The sequence below is a fragment of the Lampetra fluviatilis genome, chromosome 60 (genome assembly GCF_964198595.1).
Source record: "Lampetra fluviatilis chromosome 60, kcLamFluv1.1, whole genome shotgun sequence".
Classification (NCBI taxonomy): Eukaryota; Metazoa; Chordata; class Hyperoartia; order Petromyzontiformes; family Petromyzontidae; genus Lampetra; species Lampetra fluviatilis.
Window position 1 is genome coordinate 4,678,416 of NC_136334.1, and position 26,752 is coordinate 4,705,167.

Here is a 26,752-nt window from a genome sequence, read left to right on the forward strand (position 1 = left end):
ACTGTAAGACTGTACTGTTACTGTATTGCTTACGTTACTGTGCACTGAAAACACTTATTTTAACAGAAGATGTCTGTTTTGTATAGCTACCTCTGTAAAACAGGAAGCACACATTTTATTTTTTTATATTTTATTTATTCATTTTTACAGAAGTTGTAGCATATTCATTTTGTAAAGCTACAGAACTTGTTCGACTCAATGTTTTGTAAGTTTGAGCCATCTGTTTGTTAAGGTCTGAAATAAAACAAGCTGAGAACTTAAATATTCCCAGCACTTTCTGTGATGTAGTATGCTTGCTTATCATAGGAAGTAATAAGAAATGACTCTTTACATTAAAGTAGTAGCCTAGTGAATAGGGTGTTGGGGGAATCACTTTTTTTTCTCTTTTTCATCAAACCGCAGTTTTTGCAAGTTCCCGCAATTTTTGCAAGTTCCCGCAATTTAATCGCGTAAAATTGCATAAATATCCCGCATATTCCATCGCATTTTTTAAGAAAACGTGCCGCATAATCAACGATTTTTGCCCGCAACAATCACCAAAAAACTCCGCGTTTTTCTGGAGGGACTGAATCACAATCATCTGCTACAACGTTTATAGAAAAGCCGAATGTGCCTTTTTTAGTCCGGTTATTGGTGAGGGGCGGGTGGCCAATACCACGTTTGGCACATTTCACTGCGGCAGCAAAAACCAGCGGGCGGTCTGTCAAAAGTCACCAATTACCGGTTGAAGGGATTGCCCTGAGGGGATCTGTTTCTGCCACCGCCTACGGGGGTAGCGAGCTCGCAGGTTGCAGCTGTCACGCAGTGCATTGATGTTCATGTCATAGGCTCCGAGTGTGTGTGTGTGGTTTTTTGTACAACTCTGTCGTGGGAACCAGAGAGCAATGTCATCACGCTACGTCTCCTCCGTCCGGTCGCTTCGAAGCCAATCGCAGTGACCCCACTGTTTGTGGCCAGGATGCGTCTCGGCCTTACCCGGTCAAATACAAATTGTATTTTGCCTCTCGGCTGCCCGTCAAGATAAACGCACACTCGCTTCGACCTCGGAGATCCGACCGTGTCCGTCTGGTGCTCGGCGAGCTGCATTGGCTTCCAGTTGCCCGAACGAAAACATTATAAGGTGGCACTCATTACGCACAAAGTGCTTGCCTCAAATGAACCACAATACGTTGAACCTCTTTCGCACCGTACGTAGCCGACCATACCGATGGTCGGTGCGCGGGGAAGGACAACAAACGAAAACACTAAAGAAATTAGTTTTAAATCTAGATGATTTAAAAGTGCGTAGCTCCCTTCGGCGTCCCATTATCGGAAGAGCGTTCCAGACGGCCGCAGAAACGCATCTGAAAGCGCCGTGCGATGCGGTGACCATCCTCTTCGTTCGATGGCCGAGCCAAAAGACGCCACCGCTGCTGCTGCTGCTGCAATGACGACAGCAGCAGTTCGCGTGATGATGGTTTATGCTTCTTGACGAGATCACCCGAAGTATTGTGGGTCCATTTGTGGCGAGCGCTTTGTGTGCGCGCGCGACGGGACAACGTTGGGACAGACGCGTCGTCGCGTCTTTTGGCAATGCAATAAATGGCACAAGTTCACCGAGTTCACACAACACTGCTTGCCACAAATTAATCACGGTACACCGCTGGATCTCGTCAAAGGAGCAGTAAACCATCATCACGCGAACTCCGGTCATCATACCTGTCAACAATCCCTTCTCAATTTAAAGCTTTCGTGACTGCAGGGATTCATCTTCTTGGTTCAGACTCTGTCTTCTCGACAGACCTATTCTTCTGAATTCAGACTCTGTCTTCTCGACAGACCTATTCTTCACCTGAGGACGGCTGCTTGCGTTGTGGCCGGAACGTCGTGAGAATTATTTTATTATGTTTTATTTTAACTATTTTATTACTTCCCTTCTACGTGACTTTACCGAAAGAACCAAGAAGATGAATCTCTTCTCAGTGCCCAACCTTTCTACAGACCAACTCAGACCTTATTGGTCACTCCGTGTCCTTCTACATCTCTATGTTCATCCGACAAAGTCCCATCAGAAGGGAGAAACACAAACACATCGAGAATCACCACTAGTACACTCACCACTACATACCTGTCAACCCTTTATCAGTACCTACCTTACTACAAACCAATTCAGATCGTATTGGTCACCCGGTGTCCTTATAAATATCAACGTTCATCCTACAACGTCCCATCACAAGAGAGAAACCAAAACAAATCGACAAAAAATGTTTTGTGGCCCGTATTGAAACGGCTGTACGCCGTACGGACCTGAAAACTCAGTTTCCCTGTACAAGAATACGAGGTAAACCGTGATGGGTTGACAGCAATGGAGTTCTATGCTGCCCACGTGGGAACGTAGGGTTAGGAACATTCTGCAACCAGGTTGATAACTGCACTCCTTTACAAGCCAAAACTATTTAAACGAAACTGTCTTTTTCCCACCAGGTGAGGCCCACTGAGCTACTTTAAAGCTCTTTTCAGAGGCAACCTGGCCACAAATGATAGCCCAACAACGTGGTTTGTCATCACGTGGAAATGTAAAGCAGCCCAAACAACTCCAAAACGCACCTGATTTCTAAATGTGGATGGGATAGCCCGCAGGAATCGGCTAAAAATCTACGCGACCACGGGGAGAGAGAGACACGCAAACTACAAATATACAGCAGCCATCGTCAGGGTCGGGATCGAACCCACGACCTCCTGTATACCAGGCGAGGTAGTTCACATCTCACTACTGTGAGAGACACGCAAACTTCAAATATACAGCAGCTATCGTCAGGGTCGGGATCGAACCCACGACCTCCTGTATACCAGGCGAGGTAGTTCACATCTCCTAGCCACCGTGATGATGATGAGAGAGAGAGACACGCAAACTTCAAATATACAGCAGCCATCGTCAGGGTTGGGATCGAACCCACGACCTCCTGGATACGAGGCAAGGTAGTTCACATCTCCTAACCACCGTTGTCGCGGCCCCAAAGCAGAATTGTTCCAATATATGTTTCTATAATAGCCATGAGGGCCAGCAAGGAAAAAAAAACACAGCAATTGGCAAAACGTCTCCCAAGCCCCCCCCCCAGTGTGTTCAGATTTCCCAACGTAAACGCCCGCTTGGGGAAGGCGTAAATATTTTGGCTACCTCACCCACCGCGCTCCCAAGATTATAAAAAATAAACCCGTCAAAACAAAGTTTTTCACTCTAAATCCTTTATATGCGTGGCGGCTAGAGTCCTCTCGTCCTCTGGCTTGAGATGGCTGCCACCTATGGGTCAGATGATTGCCTGCCACCATTAAGCAATTGCTAATTAAATATTTTAAAACAATTCCCTAAACAGTGTAAAATTTTGGAAAACATTTTTTACGACCGAAATAACTTAATATAAAGGATTTAAAAAATTAATTGTCACGCACAACGAGTCTGTGTGGAAAATGTCAGCTCGATTGGATCACGGGAAGTGTGTTAAAAAACGACCGAAAGATTTGCACGGTCCTAAGCAAGCAAGCAAGCACGCAAGCACGCAAGCAAGCGAACTTAATATAAAGGATTTAAAAAAAAAGACACGCAGTGATTAATTGGTGCCCGAAAAAAGCAACTCCGAGAGAGAGAGAAACACAAAGAAGCCCATTGACTTGAGCTGTCCACCCCATGGGCTGTTAGTGATGGCACATTTTATTATTGTTTTTTGACAGGGGGGGGAGTGGCATTAGCACCAGAAGCTGCCAACATAAAGGAAAGTGATGTAGTGAGTTCGTTTTTATGAAAGTGTGGAAAGGGCCTCAAGTGTAGTGGCTTGTGCAACATTAAACAGAATCGATATAAATAAAGACCTTAATCGGTATGGCTCAAAAATCCTCTAGGGTACTTCCCGACAGGGTAGAAAGATGACATTTGGTACGTTGGTAGCTTTTAGGATACAAACAACAAGAACAATCTGAATCCGAGATTTGTCATTTTAAGGCCCTCAAATCTCGATTTTAAGTGCACCATGAACATGTTTGTGCCTGGTGTCATTCGGGAACTGTTCAAAATATAAGATTGCGGGGTTCTTTGTTTGATGCGTTAAACAGCAAATAATATTAAAGCGAGGACCATTGTTCTATATTTTATTGTTTTTGAGATATTTGGGGTTCGAACGGTTTAGAACGAAAAAAAATCCGCATTTTATGATGCTCAAATTTTGAATATTTAGAAACGGTAAGAAATAAGAGAGCGTCCTCTTAGAGTATTAAGTTAATAATTTTTTGTTCTTTCTAATAAAAAAACGGACTATTTCAATTGAGCGGTTTCCGATTGGTACGTCTTTAAACATAAGACGTTGAATCAAGTCGTCAAAAATTTTAGTTTCGTGGAAAAATGTAAACTTTTAGAAGAGTTATTAGTGTCTGTTCGTAGATAACAAATTGGAAAAAAGAGTTGCATCAGGTTCATTATCATATTTATTGCAAAACTTTTGCCTGGCGAAGACAGGATTTACGAACTATTATAAATAAAAAAACGGTGATTAAAACAGCGCGCCACAATAAAGTCTGCGCATAAAAGGCGGTATAAATATACAACAGCACTTCATTTGTGTAAGGTTTTAGTCCCCATTGTGTGGTGGGAGCTTAGTTGAAAAGGGGACATTCAAGAAGAATTGCCTGTGTTTTATTCTTAGGTTTTTTAGGTAAAGTCACGTAGGTAAAACATTTAAAATTAATAAAAGTAAAATAAAAATATTTTTATTTTACTTTTAATTAAAATTAATAAAAGTAAAATAAAAATATTTTTTATTTTACTTTTATTAATTTTAATTTTAGTAATTCATAAAAGTAAAATAAAAATATTTTTTATCTTACTTTTATTAATTTTCATTTTTCACCTACGTGACTTTACCGAAAAAACCTAAGAATATGAATCCTTGCAGTCACGAAAGCTTCAAATCTAGAATTGCCTGTGTACTTGTGATGATATTTTCTCCGCTATTGACAACCTTGCTAAGAAACTGCATCTACGGAACGTAAAACAGGAATTCGTAATAGGTGACATCGTAAAACATCCAATTAGCGTACTTGTTGTTTTTCTTCTGTTCTTGTAATTTGCGAGTGTCAACAACTGTTTTTTGGATTCGGATCGCGAGGGTAAGTTACAGTTCATCGGCTACCCGTCAAACTCCGAGTGGATTTTAAGATGCTGCTATTAACCAATTATAGGCTTTGAAAGGTCTGACCACCCCACATTACTTGCAGTAACCAATACATTTATATATTCCATCAAGGTCTTTAGGATCTTCTTATCTCTAACTGCTCAGCACTCCCAGGTCTACAGGTTGCACTCTTTTGGCGATCGGGCTTTTATGAGCGTGGTACCCTAGCCACGGAAACGCTTTGCCACTTGAAACCAGGAAAATCGGGACAATCAAGAGTCGGCAGATACATTTCTAGTCTGCTTTGAAACCCCCATCTCTTTAAAGTGGCCTTCCCTCTTTAGATTTCTCGGTTGCTCCTGGTTCTGTTTTCGTTTTCCCTGCTTTCCATGCCAATGCGCATTGGGATCCTAGGATGGAATGCGCGTTATAAATTTGAATTATTATGAAAGTTACGCCGCGTTCAAAAAAGGCATTCCGGACCCCCGTTCCAGGTCCGTTTCATGCCAATTTACCAGAGGGCTCTCGATTCATTGCACACTTTACATTTGTATTATACTGGTAGGAACCTCCTGGTTACACCAGCCCACAGGGGATTATTGTGTCCGTCGTGCAGGGAGGGGCTGGGTGGAGAGGGCGGGGCTGGGTTGGGAGGGTGGGGAGGGGCTGGGTGGGGAGGGACTGGGTGGGGAGGGTGGGGAGGGGCTGGGTGGGGAGGGACTGAGTGGGGAGGGTGTGGCTGGGTGGGGCTGGGTGGGGAGGGGAGGGTGGGGAGGGGCTGGGTGGGGAGGGTGGGGAAGGTGGGGAGGTGCTGGGTGGGAAGGGTGGGGAGGAGAGGGTGGGGAGGGGCTGGGTGGGGAGGGTTGGGCTGGGTGGGGAGGGTAGGGAGGGGCTGGGTGGGGAGGGGCTGGGTGGGGAGGGTGGGGCTGGGTGGGGGGTGGGAGGGGTGGGGCTGGGTGGGGAGGGGCTGGTCACCCCGTGGTGCCCTTATAAAACTCAACGTTTAACCTACTCACGCTGGCTTGTGCCCGCCCTCACAATCGGCCAAATTTGCGGAATACACCACGCCGCCGTTGACCCTGCAGGCCATTGACCGAGCAACCCGACGTTCCTACCAGCTCCCTCCGCAGGACAATGTGTTACCAGGTAAGTCCCCACTGAGTTACCATGGCACTCACTGCAAATCGGCCGTCACACCGGGTAGCTACAGCGTTGATGCACGACTCTCAGATGCTCCACCTCCTCCTCGTGCGTGCGGTATTATCGGTGGCTTGACCACCTCAACGTGAAACTGTCGCGCTCACTTCGTTGGGCTGTCATTTGTGAGGTCCAGATCGCGTCTGAAAGAGGGATACACAGCTCAGGATTTAGAGAAATGTTCACTGAAGCCACAGGTCCTGAACTCTTTAGTGACAGTGGCTCTTGACACACAGACACGGAGTTCTAGATTAGAAGTTTTCGTGATTGCAAGTATCCATGCTTTTAGTTTTTTTCGGTAAAGTCTAAACAGCTCTATTTTTTCACTACAGTAATTTTGCTGTTGGCGGTTCCACCCGAAGACGGAGGCTTGTGTTGCCTCCGAAACGTCGGGATTTAATTTAGTTGTTTTCATTTTAATTTATTAAATTTTTTACCTACGTGACTTTACCGTATGGACACGAAGTTAGTTGAGTGGTATTCTTAGGTTTTTTCGGTAAAGTCACGTAGGTAAAACATTTTAATTAATAAAAGTAAAATAAAAATAAAATAAAAATCACGACGTTTCGGAGGCAACACAAGCTTCCGTCTTCAGGTGGAACAGTCACAGCACGATTGCTGTATCAAGATACAGCTTTTTTACCTACGTGACTTTACCGAAAAAACCTAAGAATATGAATCCTTGCAGTCACGAGAGCTTCAAATCTAGAATTAGTTGAGTGGCTCACTCCAACATTAAGCCACGCCAGCCACCGCCATTAAATTTACACTTTCAACACATCGCAAACGTTCAACACAATTTTTTTTATTCAGGAACCCATAACGCGTACATCACAGAGAAGAGACGCAACTAAAGATGTTTGTTTCGTTTTTACATCAATCAACCTAAATTTCGATTTAAAGCTTTCGTGACTGCAGGGATTCATCTTCTTGGTTCTTTATTATGTTTTATTTTTATTATTTTATTACTTCCCTTCTACGTGACTTTACCGAAAGAACCAAGAAGATCAATCAACCTGGACAAAGCACAATCTCTCACAACCGCTTAAAACATGTACGGCATACACCTAAAAAGAAGTTCACTCTCACTGATGCACCATTTCTGAGTGTCTGGTCGACAGACTGGGGCATCAACCCCCCCGCCTCTCTCCTGAGAAGACCATTCACCCTCGACCATTCCGATGATGCACGCGTGTACGTCACCAGCTTTTCTTCCGACTCCGATGACGCACAAAGTGCTTTATCGCGAGGACGTGCGGGAGGGCGTGCGGGAGGGCGTGCGGCAAGGTACAGCGCCGGTGGTCGCGTCGCCGGAGTTCTCTGCGGTGAGTAACGACGTCTTTAAGAAATTAACCCGTAAAAACAAAGTTTTTCACTATAAATCCTTTATGTGCGTGGCATCGGTTTTATTTTATTATTCATTTCAGTTTTTCTTGAGTAAGAGTTTCATTTTTATCACATTGGTATTTTAAATTAAATATGAAAAAACGTTTTTCCTAAAAAGTGGAAAATTTTAGAATTTTTTTTTTACGAAAATAAATTGTCACGCACAACGAGTCTGTGTGCAAATTGTCAGCTCGATTGGATCACGGCAAGTGGGCTAAAAAACGACCGAAAGATTTGCACGGTCGTAAGCGCGCAAGCAAGCAAGTGAACTTAATATAAAGGATTTAAAAACAACGGCGCTCCTACGAAGCCTCTCGAAATTAAACTATGCCAAAAGCCGCTTGCGCGTTTCCGAGATTCAGCGGTGAACGGGGGGGGGGGGGGGGGGGGGTGGACATCGCTCACCCTGCAAACCAAAGGGCGTCTCGGGAACGGTGAAGGGTTAAACACTTCCCCCTAAAATATCCCCTCCCTTCTTCTTGGTTTCTTTCGGTAAAGTCACGTAGAATGGAAATAATAAAAATAAAACATAATAAAATAATTCTCACGACGTTTCGGCCACAACGCAAGCAGCCGTCCTCAGGTGCAGAACAGGTCTGTCGGAAAGACAGACCTGTTCTTCACCTGAATTATTTTATTATGTTTTATTATTATTTTATTATTTCCCTTCTACGTGACTTTACCGAAAGAACCAAGAAGATGAAGACAGTGTGTGTGTGTGTGCGCGTTGAACTTCTTTAGCACCGTACGCAACTCACCGTGCTAGTTGGAGGTGCGCGGAGCACCTCCACATTGACACTATGAGACACCTCCTTTACCAGTGGCAAAATATAGTAGTAGGTTTTTACCCTTTCAACTGGTACAAAACTGACACCTTTATACAAGGCATCATGTTTGCAATAACCGCAACACAAGTAGTCAAAATGCAAACAAAAAGAAACAACTCTGATAATGGTAATGATATGCACTGTCCTTGAAGTTGATTGGTCCACACCCGAGACAGCTTTCCTTAGAGCCTAGTCTCCATTGGTGTTGGACCAGATGACGCCTTTCTTTATAGATGTCCAGTGGTTTACGGATGTCCACTGGATGTCCACTCTAATGGAGCTTCCCACAGGGCCAGGTTGGCTTTGCATGACTCTTTCCCATTCCGATGACACACACGCGCGTCGTGAAAACGAAACTTCACCGGTACCGAGGCTCCCACAAGGCCGTGCGGGAGGGGCGCGTGGCAGAGTGTTGGCGCCGGATATCGCAGAGCGCCGGCGGTCGTGCCGCTACGGTTCCCTGCGGTGAGCGGCGACGTCTTCAAATAAACAACGGTGCCGATTAAATGAACGCTACGTAATCGCGCAAGAAGTTCAACATACATACCATACAAAAACCCCCCTTAACCAGAGGTCGCAAACGGGTTTTGATTCCTTACCCGTACCCGGCCGCACCAGGGTCGCAAACGGGTACCCGTACCCATACCCTACCCGATACCCGGCTACCCGTACCCGGCCGGGTATTGGGCAGGGTACGGGTACGAGTACCCGATTGCGACCTCTGGGATGAAGCCATGTTGCAGGCGCGGGTGGGTTGATTCTAGGAACTTGAATTGTGAGAAGAGACAAGACGTTGGGAAATGAGTGACAAACGGTGACTCACCAGTGACTCACGGCCTACCCGTACCCGTACCCGGCCGCACCAGGGTCGCAAACGGGTACCCGTACCCGGCCGGGTATGGGTAGCCGGGTATCGGGTAGGGTACGGGTATCGGGTACCCGATTGCGACCTCTGCCCTTAACAGACTGTAGGGGCAAATGCTGTTAGCGAGTAGCACCTATGAAGGCCGGCACGGCACACGAGGGGGTGGGAGGCCAGCACTGCGCCCGACCGCCTTTGTCTCCCCAGTGGCGACGTTTACTACACACCGCACCGGGTACTCATCTGAGGCCGAGTCGACCTAGGGGAGCCCCAGGAGCGGTTCAGATAATCGTCACCTGCGTTGGTGGCCGTGAGCGGGACTCGGAGCGCGGGGTTGCCAACCGCCTACGCTGCCGCTCCCCACTACATACAACACGCGTACAACACGCGTACAACATGCGTACGTGCCTGCCACCGCCGCCAGCGAACGACGCAAACGGTGAGCGTCCAGTCACGGCTGCGGATCCATGTCGGTGGAGAAGGTCTGCAGGCACTTCTGCTGGTGCTCCCGCAACGTCTGCATGACCGCGGGACTGCGTAGCAGGGCCTGGGACAAGACAAGGAGCACACAAGTGACACAACAACGACAACAACAACAACAACATGAACAACGAAATAGGCTCGAATGGAACGCCCCCGCGACAACGACACACTCGAACGGAGGAGGCCGCTCGCTCTTGCCGGGAGGCAAGGCGCGGGTAAACGAACGCATTGGGCGGTACACCGGTGGTGTTTGATAAAAAAAAAATTAACCCGTAAAAACAAAGTTTTTCGCTAACCACTACACTACAATGCGTTACGCTTCCACATGCGCGGGTCACGTGACAGATTTGACGTCACCCCCCCCTAAAATAACACAAAATTGTATTTTAATAATTGTTGCATGGTGTACAGTCTGGAAAGTACCCACATGGCAAATTTGCAGTTTGTTGCATGTCGGGAAGTACGCTAAACATTTTGAACAGACACACATTTGCAACTTTGCCTTTTATATAGATGGATATTTTACCAGGTAAGGTCCCACTGAGCTGTACAGATATTTTTCAGAAGCGATGTGGCCGCAAATGACAGCTCAACGAGGTGGCTTATCACGTGGAAATTTATAGCAGCCGCCAAATACTCAAAAATGCATTTTGCTAAATGGGTAGGGGAAAAATATCCGAGGACCCGGAGAAAAATCCACGCGACCACGGGGGAGAGAGAGAGACACGCAAACTCCAAATATACAGCAGGCGTCAAGGGTAGGAATCGAACCCACGACCTCTTGCACACCAGGCGAGGCAGTTTAACATCTCCTAGACACCGCGATGATGATGAGAGGGAGACACGCAAACTCCAAATATACAGCAGGCGTCAAGGGTTGGAATCGAACCCACGACCTCCTGCATACCAGGCAAGGCAGTTAACATTTCCTAGCCACCGTGATGATGATGATGAGAGACACACAAACTCCAAATATACAGCAGGCATCAGGGTTGGGATCGAACCCACGACCTCCTGCATACCAGGCGAGGTAGTCAACATCTCCTAGTCACCGTGATGATGATGACAGAGAGAGAGACACGCAAACTCCAAATATACAGCAGGTGTCAATGGTTGGAATCGAACCCACGACCTCCTGCATACCAGGCGAGGTAGTTAACATTTCCTAGCCACCGTGATGATGATGACAGAGAGAGAGACACGCAAACTCCAAATATACAGCAGGCGTCAAGGGTTGGAATCGAACCCACGACCTCCTGCATACCAGGCGAGGTAGTTAACATTTCCTAGCCACCGTGATGATGATGACAGAGAGAGAGACACGCAAACTCCAAATATACAGCAGGCGTCAAGGGTTGGAATCGAACCCACGACCTCCTGCATACCAGGCGAGGTAGTTAACATCTCCTAACCACCACGGCACCCTCTTTGATTTCGTCTCGGATGCATTCCCGGCACGTTTGATTTCCATCGGCCACAACGAAAAAAACCTCTTGCGCGGGCGAAGAAAAAAAGGGTGCAATTCACATGGGGGCCATTGAATCAGTCTGTGCATTTTTCCCATTAGCTCAGGCAGGCTTAAATGACCCTCTGCCAAACAGGTGATTCACACTTGCAACACGTACGACCGTACGGGCCAAAATGATTACATACATTATGGTGGTGTAGCAGCAGCATTTTGCAGGATGATGATACCTTCTAAGCTCAGGACATGGCGAGCTTTATTGACAGGCTCTTAAACCCGTCCGAACATGGCAGGGCAACGTGTACCCCGGGAAGCTCGATTTTTCTTGGTTCTTTTGGTAAAGTCACGTAGAAGGGAAATAATAAAATAATATAAATATAAAACAATAAAAATTCTCACGACGTTTCGACTGCAACACAAGCAATCATCATCATGTGTGAAATCCACATAAAGAAAATTTGAACAAGTATAACCCGTAAAAACAAAGTTTTTCACTATAAATCCTTTATATGCGTGGCGGCTAGAGTCCTCTCGTCCTCTGGCTTAAGATGGCTGCCACCTATGGGTCAGATGATTGCATTGCACCATTAAGCAATTGGTAATTAAATATAATATTTTTGTCTTAACAAGTGTAAAATTTACGAAAAAAATTTTCACCAACATTAATTGTCACGCACAACGAGTCTGTGTGGAAAATGTCAGCTCGATTGGATCACGGGAAGTGGGTTAAAAAACGACCGAAAGATTTGCACGGTCGCAAGCGCGCAAGCGCGCAAGCAAGTGAACTTAATATAAAGGATTTAAAAAAGTGGCGGTTGGTCATAACGGTCAGCACCACGGACAGCGATTTGGCAGTTGGTCAGATGAACGAGTCCAACTATGTTCGGAACGGAGGAGGTGGGGGGAGAAGAAAATGGAATGCGGTCCGTAAGCGCGAACACAATCAATTAAGACCCGAAATGGTTGATCAAATCCTTGCAATGATTGCTGAGCCAGAATCCATCTTCTCGGTTGAAATTGTCTCTGTGTTCCGGGAGGTGGGGGGGGGGGGCAGCGTGCGTGGCGGTCGCAGACACCACCACCCACCCCCACCCCAGGTTTCGGTTTTCTACTCGTACCCCCCCCGGCACCAAACTCGACCAGAATACATAGTTTGATTACCACGTGCAAAACACAGCCAGGTGCTGCAATTGTTTTTTTTTTATACCAGGGGCCCTACAACACATTCGATCAGCGTTGAGTCGTGACATGGCCAACACGGTGGCGTGTAGCGTCGTATAGGCAAGGCTCGATGACTGCAACTCGCTACTCAATGGGATGTCTGGGTGACTGGGTGACTGGGTTATTCTGTGCCTGGGTATTTGTGCCATTGTGTGCCTGGGTGCCTTGGTGACTGGGTGATTGTGTGCCTGGGTATCTGGGTGCCTGGGTGCCTGGGAATTTGGATATCTGGGTAATTGTGTGCTTGGGTGCCTGGGTATCTGGGTGATCGTGTGCCTGCATGCCTGGGTGAATGGGTGACTGGGTAATTGTGTGCCTGGGTATCTGGGTGATTGTGTGTCTGGGTGCCTGGGTGATCGTGTGCCTGCATGCCTGGGTGAATGGGTGACTGGGTAATTGTGTGCCTGGGTATCTGGGTGATTGTGTGTCTGGGTGCCTGGGTGACTGGGTGATCGTGTGCCTGCATGCCTGGGTGAATGGGTGACTGGATAACTGTGTGCCTGGGTATCTGGGTGATCGTGTGCCTGCGTGCTTGGGTGACTGGGTGACTGGGTAATTGTGTATCTGGGTGCCTGGGTAATTGTGTGCCTGGGTGACTGGCTGCCTGGATATCTGGGTGATTGTATGCCTGGGTGCCTGGGTGACTGGGTGACTGGGTGACTGGGTAATTGTGTGCCTGCGTGCCTGGGTGAACGGGTGACTGGGTGATTGTGTGCCTGGGTGACTGGCTGCCTGGATATCTGGGTAATTGTGTGTCTGGGTGCGTGGGTGACTGGCTGCCTGGGTGATTGTGTGCCTGGGTGCCTTGGTGACTGGGTAATCGTGTATCTGGGTGCATGGGTGCCTGGGTGAATGGGTGATTGTGTGCCTGGGTGCCTTGGTGACTGGGTGCCTGGATATCTGTTTGTCTGGGTGCCTGGGTGCCTTGGTGACTGGCTGCCTGGGTGACCGTGTGCCTGCGTGCTTGGGTGTCACGAGCGTCCCGTGCAGGTCACGTGCCTGCCGTTTCTGGTTGAGCACGCACTCGAGCAGTGTCGCCTTGCGTCCAACGGGCGGCTCCTTGATGGGGGTGCCCCGTCGCTGCTGAGCCGTCGCCAGGTCCTTCTTGTCCTGGCAGCAGACACCACGCACGCCTCACTCAGTCACCCAGATATCCAGGCAGCCAGTCACCCAGGCACACAATCACCCAGGCAGCCAGTCACCCAATCACCCAGTCACCCAGGCAGCCAGTCACACAATCACCCAGGCAGCCAGTCACACAGGCACACAATCACCCAGGCAGCCAGGCAGCCAGGCACACAATCACCCAGTCACCCAGTCACCCAGACACACAATCACCCAGGCAGCCAGTCACACAATCACCCAGGCAGCCAGTCACACAGGCACACAATCACCCAGTCACCCAGGCACACAATCATCCAGGCAGCCAGTCACCCAGGCACCCAATCACCCAGTCACCCAGGCACCCAGGCACACAATCATCCAGGCAGCCAGTCACCCAGGCACCCAATCACCCAGTCACCCAGTCACCCAGGCACCCAGGCACACAATCATCCAGGCAGCCAGTCACCCAGGCACACAATTACCCAGTCACCCAGTCACCCAGGCACACAATCACCCACGCACCCAGACACACAATCACCCAGTCACCCAGTCACCCAGTCACCCAGTAACCCACGCACCCAGGCACACAATCACCCAGTCACCCAGTCACCCACGCACCCAGACACACAATTACCCAGTCACCCAGTCACCCAGGCAGCCAGTCACCCACGCACCCAGACACACAATTACCCAGTCACCCAGTCACCCACACACCCAGTCACCCACGCACCCAGACACACAATCACCCAGTCACCCAGTCACGCACGCACCCAAACACACAATTACCCAGTCACCCAGTCACCCACGCACCCAGTCACCCACGCACCCAGACACACAATCACCCAGTCACCCAGTCACCTAGGCACACAATCACCCAGTCACCCAGTCACCCAGACACACAATCACCCAGTCACCCAGTCACCCACGCACCCAGACACACAATCACCCAGTCACCCAGTCACCCACGCACCCAGACACACAATTACCCAGTCACCCAGTCACCCACGCACCCAGACACACAATTACCCAGTCACCCAGTCACCCACGCACCCAGACACACAATCACCCAGTCACCCAGTCACCCACGCACCCAGACACACAATTACCCAGTCACCCAGTCACCCACGCACCCAGACACACAATCACCCAGTCACCCAGTCACCCACGCACCCAGATACACAATCACCCAGTCACTCAGTCACCCACGCACCCAGACACACAATCACCCAGTCACCCAGTCACCCACGCACCCAGACACACAATTACCCAGTCACCCAGTCACCCACGCACCCAGAAACACAATCACCCAGTCACCCAGTCACCCACGCACCCAGACACACAATCACCCAGTCACTCAGTCACCCACGCACCCAGACACACAATCACCCAGTCACCCATGCACCAAGTCACCCACGCACCCAGACACACAATCACCCAGTCACCCAGTCACCCAGTCACCCAGGCACACAATCACCCAGTCACCCACGCACCCAGACACACAATCACCCAGTCACCCAGTCACCCACGCACCCAGACATACAATTACCCAGTCACCCAGTCACCCAGGCAGCCAGTCACCCACGCACCCAGACACACAATTACCCAGTCACCCAGTCACCCAGGCAACCAGTCACCCACGCACCCAGACACACAATTACCCAGTCACCCAGTCACCCACGCACCCAGTCACCCACGCACCCAGACAAACAATCACCCAGTCACCCAGTCACCCAGGCACACAATCACCCAGTCACCCATGCACCCAGACACACAATCACCCAGTCACCCAGTCACCCAGGCACACAATCACCCAGTCACCCAGTCACCCAGACACACAATCACCCAGTCACCCACGCACCCAGACACACAATCACCCAGTCACCCAGTCACCCACGCACCCAGACACACAATCACCCAGTCACCCAGTCACCCACGAACCCAGACACACAATTACCCAGTCACCCAGTCACCCACGCACCCAGACACACAATCACCCAGTCACCCAGGCACACAATCACCCAGTCACCCACGCACCCAGACACACAATCACCCAGTCACCCAGTCACCCAGTCACCCAGGCACACAATCACCCAGTCACCCAGACACACAATCACCCAGTCACCCAGTCACCCACGCACCCAGACACACAATCACCCAGTCACCCAGTCACCCACGCACCCAGACACACAATTACCCAGTCACCCAGTCACCCACGCACCCAGACACACAATTACCCAGTCACCCAGTCACCCACGCACCCAGACACACAATCACCCAGTCACCCACGCACCCAGACACACAATCACCCAGTCACCCAGTCACCCAGACACACAATTACCCAGTCACCCAGTCACCCACGCACCCAGACACACAATCACCCAGTCACCCAGTCACCCACGCACCCAGACACACAATCACCCAGTCACCCAGTCACCCAGTCACCCAGGCACCCAGGCACACAATCACCCAGTCACCCAGTCACCCACGCACCCAGTCACCCAGACACACAATCACCCAGTCACCCAGTCAGCCAGTCACCCAGTCACCCAGACACACAATCACCCAGTCACCCAGTCACCCAGACACACAATCACCCAGTCACCCAGTCACCCAGGCACCCAGACACACAATTACCCAGTCATCCAGTCACCCACGCACCCAGACACGCAATTACCCAGTCACCCAGTCACCCACGCACCCAGACACACAATCACCCAGTCACCCAGTCACCCACGCACCCAGACACACAATCACCCAGTCACCCAGTCACCCAGGCACCCAGACACACAATCACCCAGTCACCCAGTCACCCAGTCACCCACGCACCCAGACACACAATCACCCAGTCACCCAGTCACCCACGCACCCAGACACACAATCACCCAGTCACCCACGCACCCAGTCACCCAGTCACCCAGTCACCCACGCACCCAGACACACAATCACCCAGTCACCCAGGCACCCAGACACACAATCACCCAGTCACCCAGTCACCCACGCACACAATCACCCAGTCACCCAGGCACCCAGACACACAATTACCCAGTCACCCAGTCACCCAGACACACAATCACCCAGTCACCCAGTCACCCAGTCACCCACGCACCCAGACACACAATCACCCAGTCACCCAGTCACCCACGCACCCAGACACACAATCACCCAGTCACCCAGTCACCCACGCACCCAGACACACAATTACCCAGTAACCCAGTCACCCAGTCACCCAGTCACCCACGCACCCAGGCACCCAGACACACAATTACACAATCACCCAGTCACCCACGCACCAGGGCACACAATCACCCAGTCACCCAGGCACCCAGGCACACAATCACCTAGTCACCCAGTCACCCATGCACCCAGACACACAATCACCCAGTCACCCAGTCACCCAGGCACACAATCACCCAGTCACCCAGTCACCCAGTCACCCAGTCACCCACGCACCCAGACACACAATCACCCAGTCACCCAGTCACCCACGCACCCAGACACACAATCACCCAGACACCCAGTCACCCACGCACCCAGACACACAATCACCCAGTCACCCAGTCACCCACGCACCCAGGCACACAATCACCCATCACCCAGTCACCCAGGCACACAATCACCCAGTCACCCAGTCACCCAGTCACCCACGCACCCAGACACACAATTACCCAGTCACCCAGTCACCCACGCACCCAGACACACAATCACCCAGTCACCCAGTCACCCAGTCACCCAGGCACCCAGGCACACAATCACCCAGTCACCCAGGCACCCAGGCACACAATCACCCAGTCACCCAGTCACCCACGCACCCAGACACACAATCACCCAGTCACCCAGTCACCCACGCACCCAGACACACAATCACCCAGTCACCCAGTCACCCACGCACCCAGTCACCCAGTCACCCACGCACCCAGACACACAATCACCCAGTCACCCAGGCACCCAGACACACAATCACCCAGTCACCCAGTCACCCACGCACACAATCACCCAGTCACCCAGGCACCCAGACACACAATTACCCAGTCACCCAGTCACCCAGACACACAATCACCCAGTCACCCAGTCACCCACGCACCCAGACACACAATCACCCAGTCACCCAGTCACCCACGCACCCAGACACACAATCACCCAGTCACCCAGTCACCCAGTCACCCAGGCACCCAGGCACACAATCACCCAGTCACCCAGGCGCCCAGGCACACAATCACCCAGTCACCCAGTCACCCACGCACCCAGACACACAATCACCCAGTCACCCAGTCACCCACGCACCCAGTCACCCAGTCACCCAGTCACCCACGCACCCAGACACACAATCACCCAGTCACCCAGGCACCCAGACACACAATCACCCAGTCACCCAGTCACCCACGCACACAATCACCCAGTCACCCAGGCACCCAGACACACAATTACCCAGTCACCCAGTCACACAATCACCCAGTCACCCAGTCACCCAGTCACCCACGCACCCAGACACACAATCACCCAGTCACCCAGTCACCCACGCACCCAGACACACAATCACCCAGTCACCCAGTCACCCACGCACCCAGGCACCCAGACACACAATTACCCAGTAACCCAGTCACCCAGTCACCCAGTCACCCACGCACCCAGGCACCCAGACACACAATTACACAATCACCCAGTCACCCACGCACCAGGGCACACAATCACCCAGTCACCCAGTCACCCAGGCACCCAGGCACACAATCACCTAGTCACCCAGTCACCCATGCACCCAGACACACAATCACCCAGTCACCCAGTCACCCAGGCACACAATCACCCAGTCACCCAGTCACCCAGTCACCCAGTCACCCACGCACCCAGACACACAATCACCCAGTCACCCAGTCACCCACGCACCCAGACACACAATCACCCAGACACCCAGTCACCCACGCACCCAGACACACAATCACCCAGTCACCCAGTCACCCACGCACCCAGGCACACAATCACCCATCACCCAGTCACCCAGGCACACAATCACCCAGTCACCCAGTCACCCAGTCACCCACGCACCCAGACACACAATTACCCAGTCACCCAGTCACCCACGCACCCAGACACACAATCACCCAGTCACCCAGTCACACAATCACCCAGTCACCCAGACACACAATCACCCACTCACCCAGTCACCCACGCACCCAGGCACACAATCACCCAGTCACCCAGGCATCCAGGCACACAATCACCCAGTCACCCAGTCACCCAGTCACCCACGCACCCAGACACACAATTACCCAGTCACCCAGTCACCCACGCACCCAGACACACAATCACCCAGTCACCCAGTCACCCACGCACCCAGACACACAATTACCCAGTCACCCAGTCACCCACGCACCCAGACACACAATCACCCAGTCACCCAGTCACCCACGCACCCAGACACACAATCACCCAGTCACTCAGTCACCCACGCACCCAGACACACAATCACCCAGTCACCCAGTCACCCACGCACCCAGACACACAATCACCCAGTCACCCAGTCACCCACGCACCAAGTCACCCACGCACCCAGACACACAATCACCCAGTCACCCAGTCACCCAGTCACCCAGGCACCCAATCACCCAGTCACCCAGTCACCCACGCACCCAGACACACAATCACCCAGTCACCCAGTCACCCACGCACCCAGACACACAATTACCCAGTCACCCAGTCACCCAGGCAGCCAGTCACCCACGCACCCAGACACACAATTACCCAGTCACCCAGTCACCCAGGCAGCCAGTCACCCACGCACCCAGACACACAATTACCCAGTCACCCAGTCACCCACGCACCCAGTCACCCACGCACCCAGACACACAATCACCCAGTCACCCAGTCACCCAGGCACACAATCACCCAGTCACCCATGCACCCAGACACACAATCACCCAGTCACCCAGTCACCCAGGCACACAATCACCCAGTCACCCAGTCACCCAGACACACAATCACCCAGTCACCCAGTCACCCACGCACCCAGACACACAATCACCCAGTCACCCAGTCACCCACGCACCCAGACACACAATAACCCAGTCACCCAGTCACCCACGAACCCAGACACACAATTACCCAGTCACCCAGTCACCCACGCACCCAGACACACAATCACCCAGTCACCCAGTCACCCAGTCACCCAGGCACACAATCACCCAGTCACCCACGCACCCAGACACACAATCACCCAGTCACCCAGTCACCCAGTCACCCAGGCACACAATCACCCAGTCACCCAGTCACCCAGACACACAATCACCCAGTCACCCACGCACCCAGACACACAATCACCCAGTCACCCAGTCACCCACGCACCCAGACACACAATTACCCAGTCACCCAGTCACCCACGCACCCAGACACACAATTACCCAGTCACCCACGCACCCAGACACACAATCACCCAGTCACCCAGTCACCCACGCACCCAGACACACAATCACCCAGTCACCCAGTCACCCAGTCACCCAGGCACCCAGGCACACAATCACCCAGTCACCCAGTCACCCACGCACCCAGTCACCCAGACACACAATCACCCAGTCACCCAGTCAGCCAGTCACCCAGTCACCCAGACACACAATCACCCAGTCACCCAGTCACCCAGACACACAATCACCCAGTCACCCAGTCACCCAGGCACCCAGACACACAATTACCCAGTCACTCAGTCACCCACGCACCCAGACACGCAATTACCCAGTCACCCAGTCACCCACGCACCCAGACACACAATCACCCAGTCACCCAGTCACCCAGTCACCCAGGCACACAATCACCCAGTCACCCACGCACCCAGACACACAATCACCCAGTCACCCAGTCACCCAGTCACCCAGGCACACAATCACCCAGTCACCCAGTCACCCAGACACACAATCACCCAGTCACCCAGTCACCCACGCACCCAGACACACAATCACCCAGTCACCCAGTCACCCACGCACCCAGACACACAATTACCCAGTCACCCAGTCACCCACGCACCCAGACACACAATTACCCAGTCACCCACGCACCCAGACACACAATCACCCAGTCACCCAGTCACCCACGCACCCAGACACACAATTACCCAGTCACCCAGTCACCCACGCACCCAGACACACAATCACCCAGTCACCCAGTCACCCACGCACCCAGACACACAATCACCCAGTCACCCAGTCACCCAGGCACCCAGGCACACAATCACCCAGTCACCCAGTCACCCACGCACCCAGTCACCCAGACACACAATCACCCAGTCACCCAGTCAGCCAGTCACCCAGTCACACAGACACACAATCACCCAGTCACCCAGTCACCCAGTCACCCAGACACACAATCACCCAGTCACCCAGTCACCCAGGCACCCAGACACACAATTACCCAGTCACCCAGTCACCCACGCACCCAGACACGCAATTACCCAGTCACCCAGTCACCCACGCACCCAGACACACAATCACCCAGTCACCCACGCACCCAGACACACAATCACCCAGTCACCCAGTCACCCAGGCACCCAGACACACAATCACCCAGTCACCCAGTCACCCACGCACCCAGACACACAATCACCCAGTCACCCAGTCACCCACGCACCCAGACACACAATCACCCAGTCACCCAGTCACCCACGCACCCAGACACACAATCACCCAGTCACCCACGCACCCAGTCACCCAGTCACCCAGACACCCACGCACCCAGACACACAATCACCCAGTCACCCAGACACACAATCACCCAGTCACCCAGTCACCCACGCACACAATCACCCAGTCACCCAGGCACCCAGACACACAATTACCCAGTCACCCAGTCACCCAGACACACAATCACCCAGTCACCCAGTCACCCAGTCACCCACGCACCCAGACACACAATCACCCAGTCACCCAGTCACCCACGCACCCAGACACACAATCACCCAGTCACCCAGTCACCCACGCACCCAGGCACCCAGACACACAATTACCCAGTAACCCAGTCACCCAGTCACCCACGCACCCTGGCACCCAGACACACAATTACACAATCACCCAGTCACCCACGCACCAGGGCACACAATCACCCAGTCACCCAGTCACCCAGGCACCCAGGCACACAATCACCTAGTCACCCAGTCACCCATGCACCCAGACACACAATCACCCAGTCACCCAGTCACCCAGTCACCCAGGCACACAATCACCCAGTCACCCAGTCACCCAGTCACCCACGCACCCAGACACACAATCACCCAGTCACCCAGTCACCCACGCACCCAGACACACAATCACCCAGACACCCAGTCACCCACGCACCCAGACACACAATCACCCAGTCACCCAGTCACCCACGCACCCAGGCACACAATCACCCATCACCCAGTCACCCAGGCACACAATCACCCAGTCACCCAGTCACCCACGCACCCAGACACACAATTACCCAGTCACCCAGTCACCCACGCACCCAGACACACAATCACCCAGTCACCCAGTCACCCACGCACCCAGACACACAATCACCCAGTCACCCAGTCACCCAGGCACCCAGGCACACAATCACCCAGTCACCCAGTCACCCACGCACCCAGTCACCCAGACACACAATCACCCAGTCACCCAGTCAGCCAGTCACCCAGTCACCCAAACACACAATCACCCAGTCACCCAGTCACCCAGTCACCCAGACACACAATCACCCAGTCACCCAGTCACCCAGGCACCCAGACACACAATTACCCAGTCACCCAGTCACCCACGCACCCAGACACGCAATTACCCAGTCACCCAGTCACCCACGCACCCAGACACACAATCACCCAGTCACCCAGTCACCCACGCACCCAGACACACAATCACCCAGTCACCCAGTCACCCAGGCACCCAGACACACAATCACCCAGTCACCCAGTCACCCACGCACCCAGACACACAATCACCCAGTCACCCAGTCACCCAGTCACCCACGCACCCAGACACACAATCACCCAGTCACCCAGTCACCCACGCACCCAGACACACAATCACCCAGTCACCCACGCACCTAGTCACCCAGTCACCCACGCACCCAGACACACAATTACCCAGTCACCCAGTCACCCACGCACCCAGACACACAATCACCCAGTCACCCAGTCACCCACGCACCCAGACACACAATCACCCAGTCACTCAGTCACCCACGCACCCAGACACACAATCACCCAGTCACCCAGTCACCCACGCACCCAGACACACAATCACCCAGTCACCCAGTCACCCACGCACCAAGTCACCCACGCACCCAGACACACAATCACCCAGTCACCCAGTCACCCAGTCACCCAGGCACACAATCACCCAGTCACCCAGTCACCCACGCACCCAGACACACAATCACCCAGTCACCCAGTCACCCACGCACCCAGACACACAATTACCCAGTCACCCAGTCACCCAGGCAGCCAGTCACCCACGCACCCAGACACACAATTACCCAGTCACCCAGTCACCCAGGCAGCCAGTCACCCACGCACCCAGACACACAATTACCCAGTCACCCAGTCACCCACGCACCCAGACACACAATCACCCAGTCACCCAGTCACCCAGGCACACAATCACCCAGTCACCCATGCACCCAGACACACAATCACCCAGTCACCCAGTCACCCAGGCACACAATCACCCAGTCACCCAGTCACCCAGACACACAATCACCCAGTCACCCAGTCACCCACGCACCCAGACACACAATCACCCAGTCACCCAGTCACCCACGCACCCAGACACACAATAACCCAGTCACCCAGTCACCCACGAACCCAGACACACAATTACCCAGTCACCCAGTCACCCACGCACCCAGACACACAATCACCCAGTCACCCAGTCACCCAGGCACACAATCACCCAGTCACCCACGCACCCAGACACACAATCACCCAGTCACCCAGTCACCCAGTCACCCAGGCACACAATCACCCAGTCACCCAGTCACCCAGACACACAATCACCCAGTCACCCAGTCACCCACGCACCCAGACACACAATCACCCAGTCACCCAGTCACCCACGCACCCAGACACACAATTACCCAGTCACCCAGTCACCCACGCACCCAGACACACAATTACCCAGTCACCCACGCACCCAGACACACAATCACCCAGTCACCCAGTCACCCACGCACCAAGACACACAATTACCCAGTCACCCAGTCACCCACGCACCCAGACACACAATCACCCAGTCACCCAGTCACCCACGCACCCAGACACACAATCACCCAGTCACCCAGTCACCCAGTCACCCAGGCACCCAGGCACACAATCACCCAGTCACCCAGTCACCCACGCACCCAGTCACCCAGACACACAATCACCCAGTCACCCAGTCAGCCAGTCACCCAGTCACCCAGACACACAATCACCCAGTCACCCAGTCACCCAGTCACCCAGACACACAATCACCCAGTCACCCAGTCACCCAGGCACCCAGACACACAATTACCCAGTCACCCAGTCACCCACGCACCCAGACACGCAATTACCCAGTCACCCAGTCACCCACGCACCCAGACACACAATCACCCAGTCACCCACGCACCCAGACACACAATCACCCAGTCACCCACGCACCCAGACACACAATCACCCAGTCACCCAGTCACCCAGTCACCCAGGCACACAATCACCCAGTCACCCACGCACCCAGACACACAATCACCCAGTCACCCAGTCACCCAGGCACACAGTCACCCAGTCACCCAGACACACAATCACCCAGTCACCCAGTCACCCACGCACCCAGACACACAATCACCCAGTCACCCAGTCACCCACGCACCCAGACACACAATTACCCAGTCACCCAGTCACCCACGCACCCAGACACACAATTACCCAGTCACCCACGCACCCAGACACACAATCACCCAGTCACCCAGTCACCCACGCACCCAGACACACAATTACCCAGTCACCCAGTCACCCACGCACCCAGACACACAATCACCCAGTCACCCAGTCACCCACGCACCCAGACACACAATCACCCAGTCACCCAGTCACCCAGTCACCCAGGCACCCAGGCACACAATCACCCAGTCACCCAGTCACCCACGCACCCAGTCACCCAGACACACAATCACCCAGTCACCCAGTCAGCCAGTCACCCAGTCACCCAGACACACAATCACCCAGTCACCCAGTCACCCAGTCACCCAGACACACAATCACCCAGTCACCCAGTCACCCAGGCACCCAGACACACAATTACCCAGTCACCCAGTCACCCACGCACCCAGACACGCAATTACCCAGTCACCCAGTCACCCACGCACCCAGACACACAATCACCCAGTCACCCACGCACCCAGACACACAATCACCCAGTCACCCAGTCACCCAGGCACCCAGACACACAATCACCCAGTCACCCAGTCACCCACGCACCCAGACACACAATCACCCAGTCACCCAGTCACCCACGCACCCAGACACACAATCACCCAGTCACCCAGTCACCCACGCACCCAGACACACAATCACCCAGTCACCCAGTCACCCAGTCACCCAGTCACCCACGCACCCAGACACACAATCACCCAGTCACCCAGGCACCCAGACACACAATCACCCAGTCACCCAGTCACCCACGCACACAATCACCCAGTCACCCAGGCACCCAGACACACAATTACCCAGTCACCCAGTCACCCAGACACACAATCACCCAGTCACCCAGTCACCCAGTCACCCACGCACCCAGACACACAATCACCCAGTCACCCAGTCACCCACGCACCCAGACACACAATCACCCAGTCACCCACGCACCCAGGCACCCAGACACACAATTACCCAGTAACCCAGTCACCCAGTCACCCACGCACCCTGGCACCCAGACACACAATTACACAATCACCCAGTCACCCACGCACCAGGGCACACAATCACCCAGTCACCCAGTCAACCAGGCACCCAGGCACACAATCACCTAGTCACCCAGTCACCCATGCACCCAGACACACAATCACCCAGTCACCCAGTCACCCAGGCACACAATCACCCAGTCACCCAGTCACCCAGTCACCCAGTCACCCACGCACCCAGACACACAATCACCCAGTCACCCAGTCACCCACGCACCCAGACACACAATCACCCAGACACCCAGTCACCCACGCACCCAGACACACAATCACCCAGTCACCCAGTCACCCACGCACCCAGGCACACAATCACCCATCACCCAGTCACCCAGGCACACAATCACCCAGTCACCCAGTCACCCACGCACCCAGACACACAATTACCCAGTCACCCAGTCACCCACGCACCCAGACACACAATCACCCAGTCACCCAGTCACCCACGCACCCAGACACACAATCACCCAGTCACCCAGTCACCCAGGCACCCAGGCACACAATCACCCAGTCACCCAGTCACCCACGCACCCAGTCACCCAGACACACAATCACCCAGTCACCCAGTAAGCCAGTCACCCAGTCACCCAGACACACAATCACCCAGTCACCCAGTCACCCAGTCACCCAGACACACAATCACCCAGTCACCCAGTCACCCAGGCACCCAGACACACAATTACCCAGTCACCCAGTCACCCACGCACCCAGACACGCAATTACCCAGTCACCCAGTCACCCACGCACCCAGACACACAAACACCCAGTCACCCAGTCACCCACGCACCCAGACACACAATCACCCAGTCACCCAGTCACCCAGGCACCCAGACACACAATCACCCAGTCACCCAGTCACCCACGCACCCAGACACACAATCACCCAGTCACCCAGTCACCCAGTCACCCACGCACCCAGACACACAATCACCCAGTCACCCAGTCACCCACGCACCCAGACACACAATCACCCAGTCACCCACGCACCCAGTCACCCACGCACCCAGACACACAATCACCCAGTCACCCAGGCACCCAGACACACAATCACCCAGTCACCCAGTCACCCACGCACACAATCACCCAGTCACCCAGGCACCCAGACACACAATTACCCAGTCACCCAGTCACCCACGCACCCAGACACACAATTACCCAG

The 26,752-nt window shown here is 53.2% G+C and overlaps 1 protein-coding gene across 6 annotated transcripts in view; it reads right to left on the minus strand.

Annotated features, from left to right (window-relative positions):
- Window positions 1-6,901: 6,901 nt before the first annotated feature.
- The window catches only part of RFXAP (regulatory factor X associated protein), a 33,611-nt gene continuing 13,760 nt past the window's right edge, over window positions 6,902-26,752 (minus strand). For 4 of the 6 annotated variants that reach the window (XM_078881082.1, XM_078881086.1, XM_078881088.1 and 1 more), the window contains 3 exons: window positions 13,582-13,692; window positions 9,822-9,960; window positions 8,355-9,030 (listed from right to left, as the gene is read on the minus strand). In XM_078881082.1, the coding sequence (XP_078737208.1) occupies window positions 9,865-9,960; window positions 13,582-13,692 (207 nt within the window). In that variant the 3' untranslated portion in view covers window positions 8,355-9,030; window positions 9,822-9,864. Of the gene's footprint in view, window positions 7,659-8,354; window positions 9,031-9,269; window positions 9,961-13,581; window positions 13,693-26,752 lie in introns of those variants that run through there. The other 2 variants (XM_078881084.1, XM_078881083.1) reach the window with 2 other exon arrangements.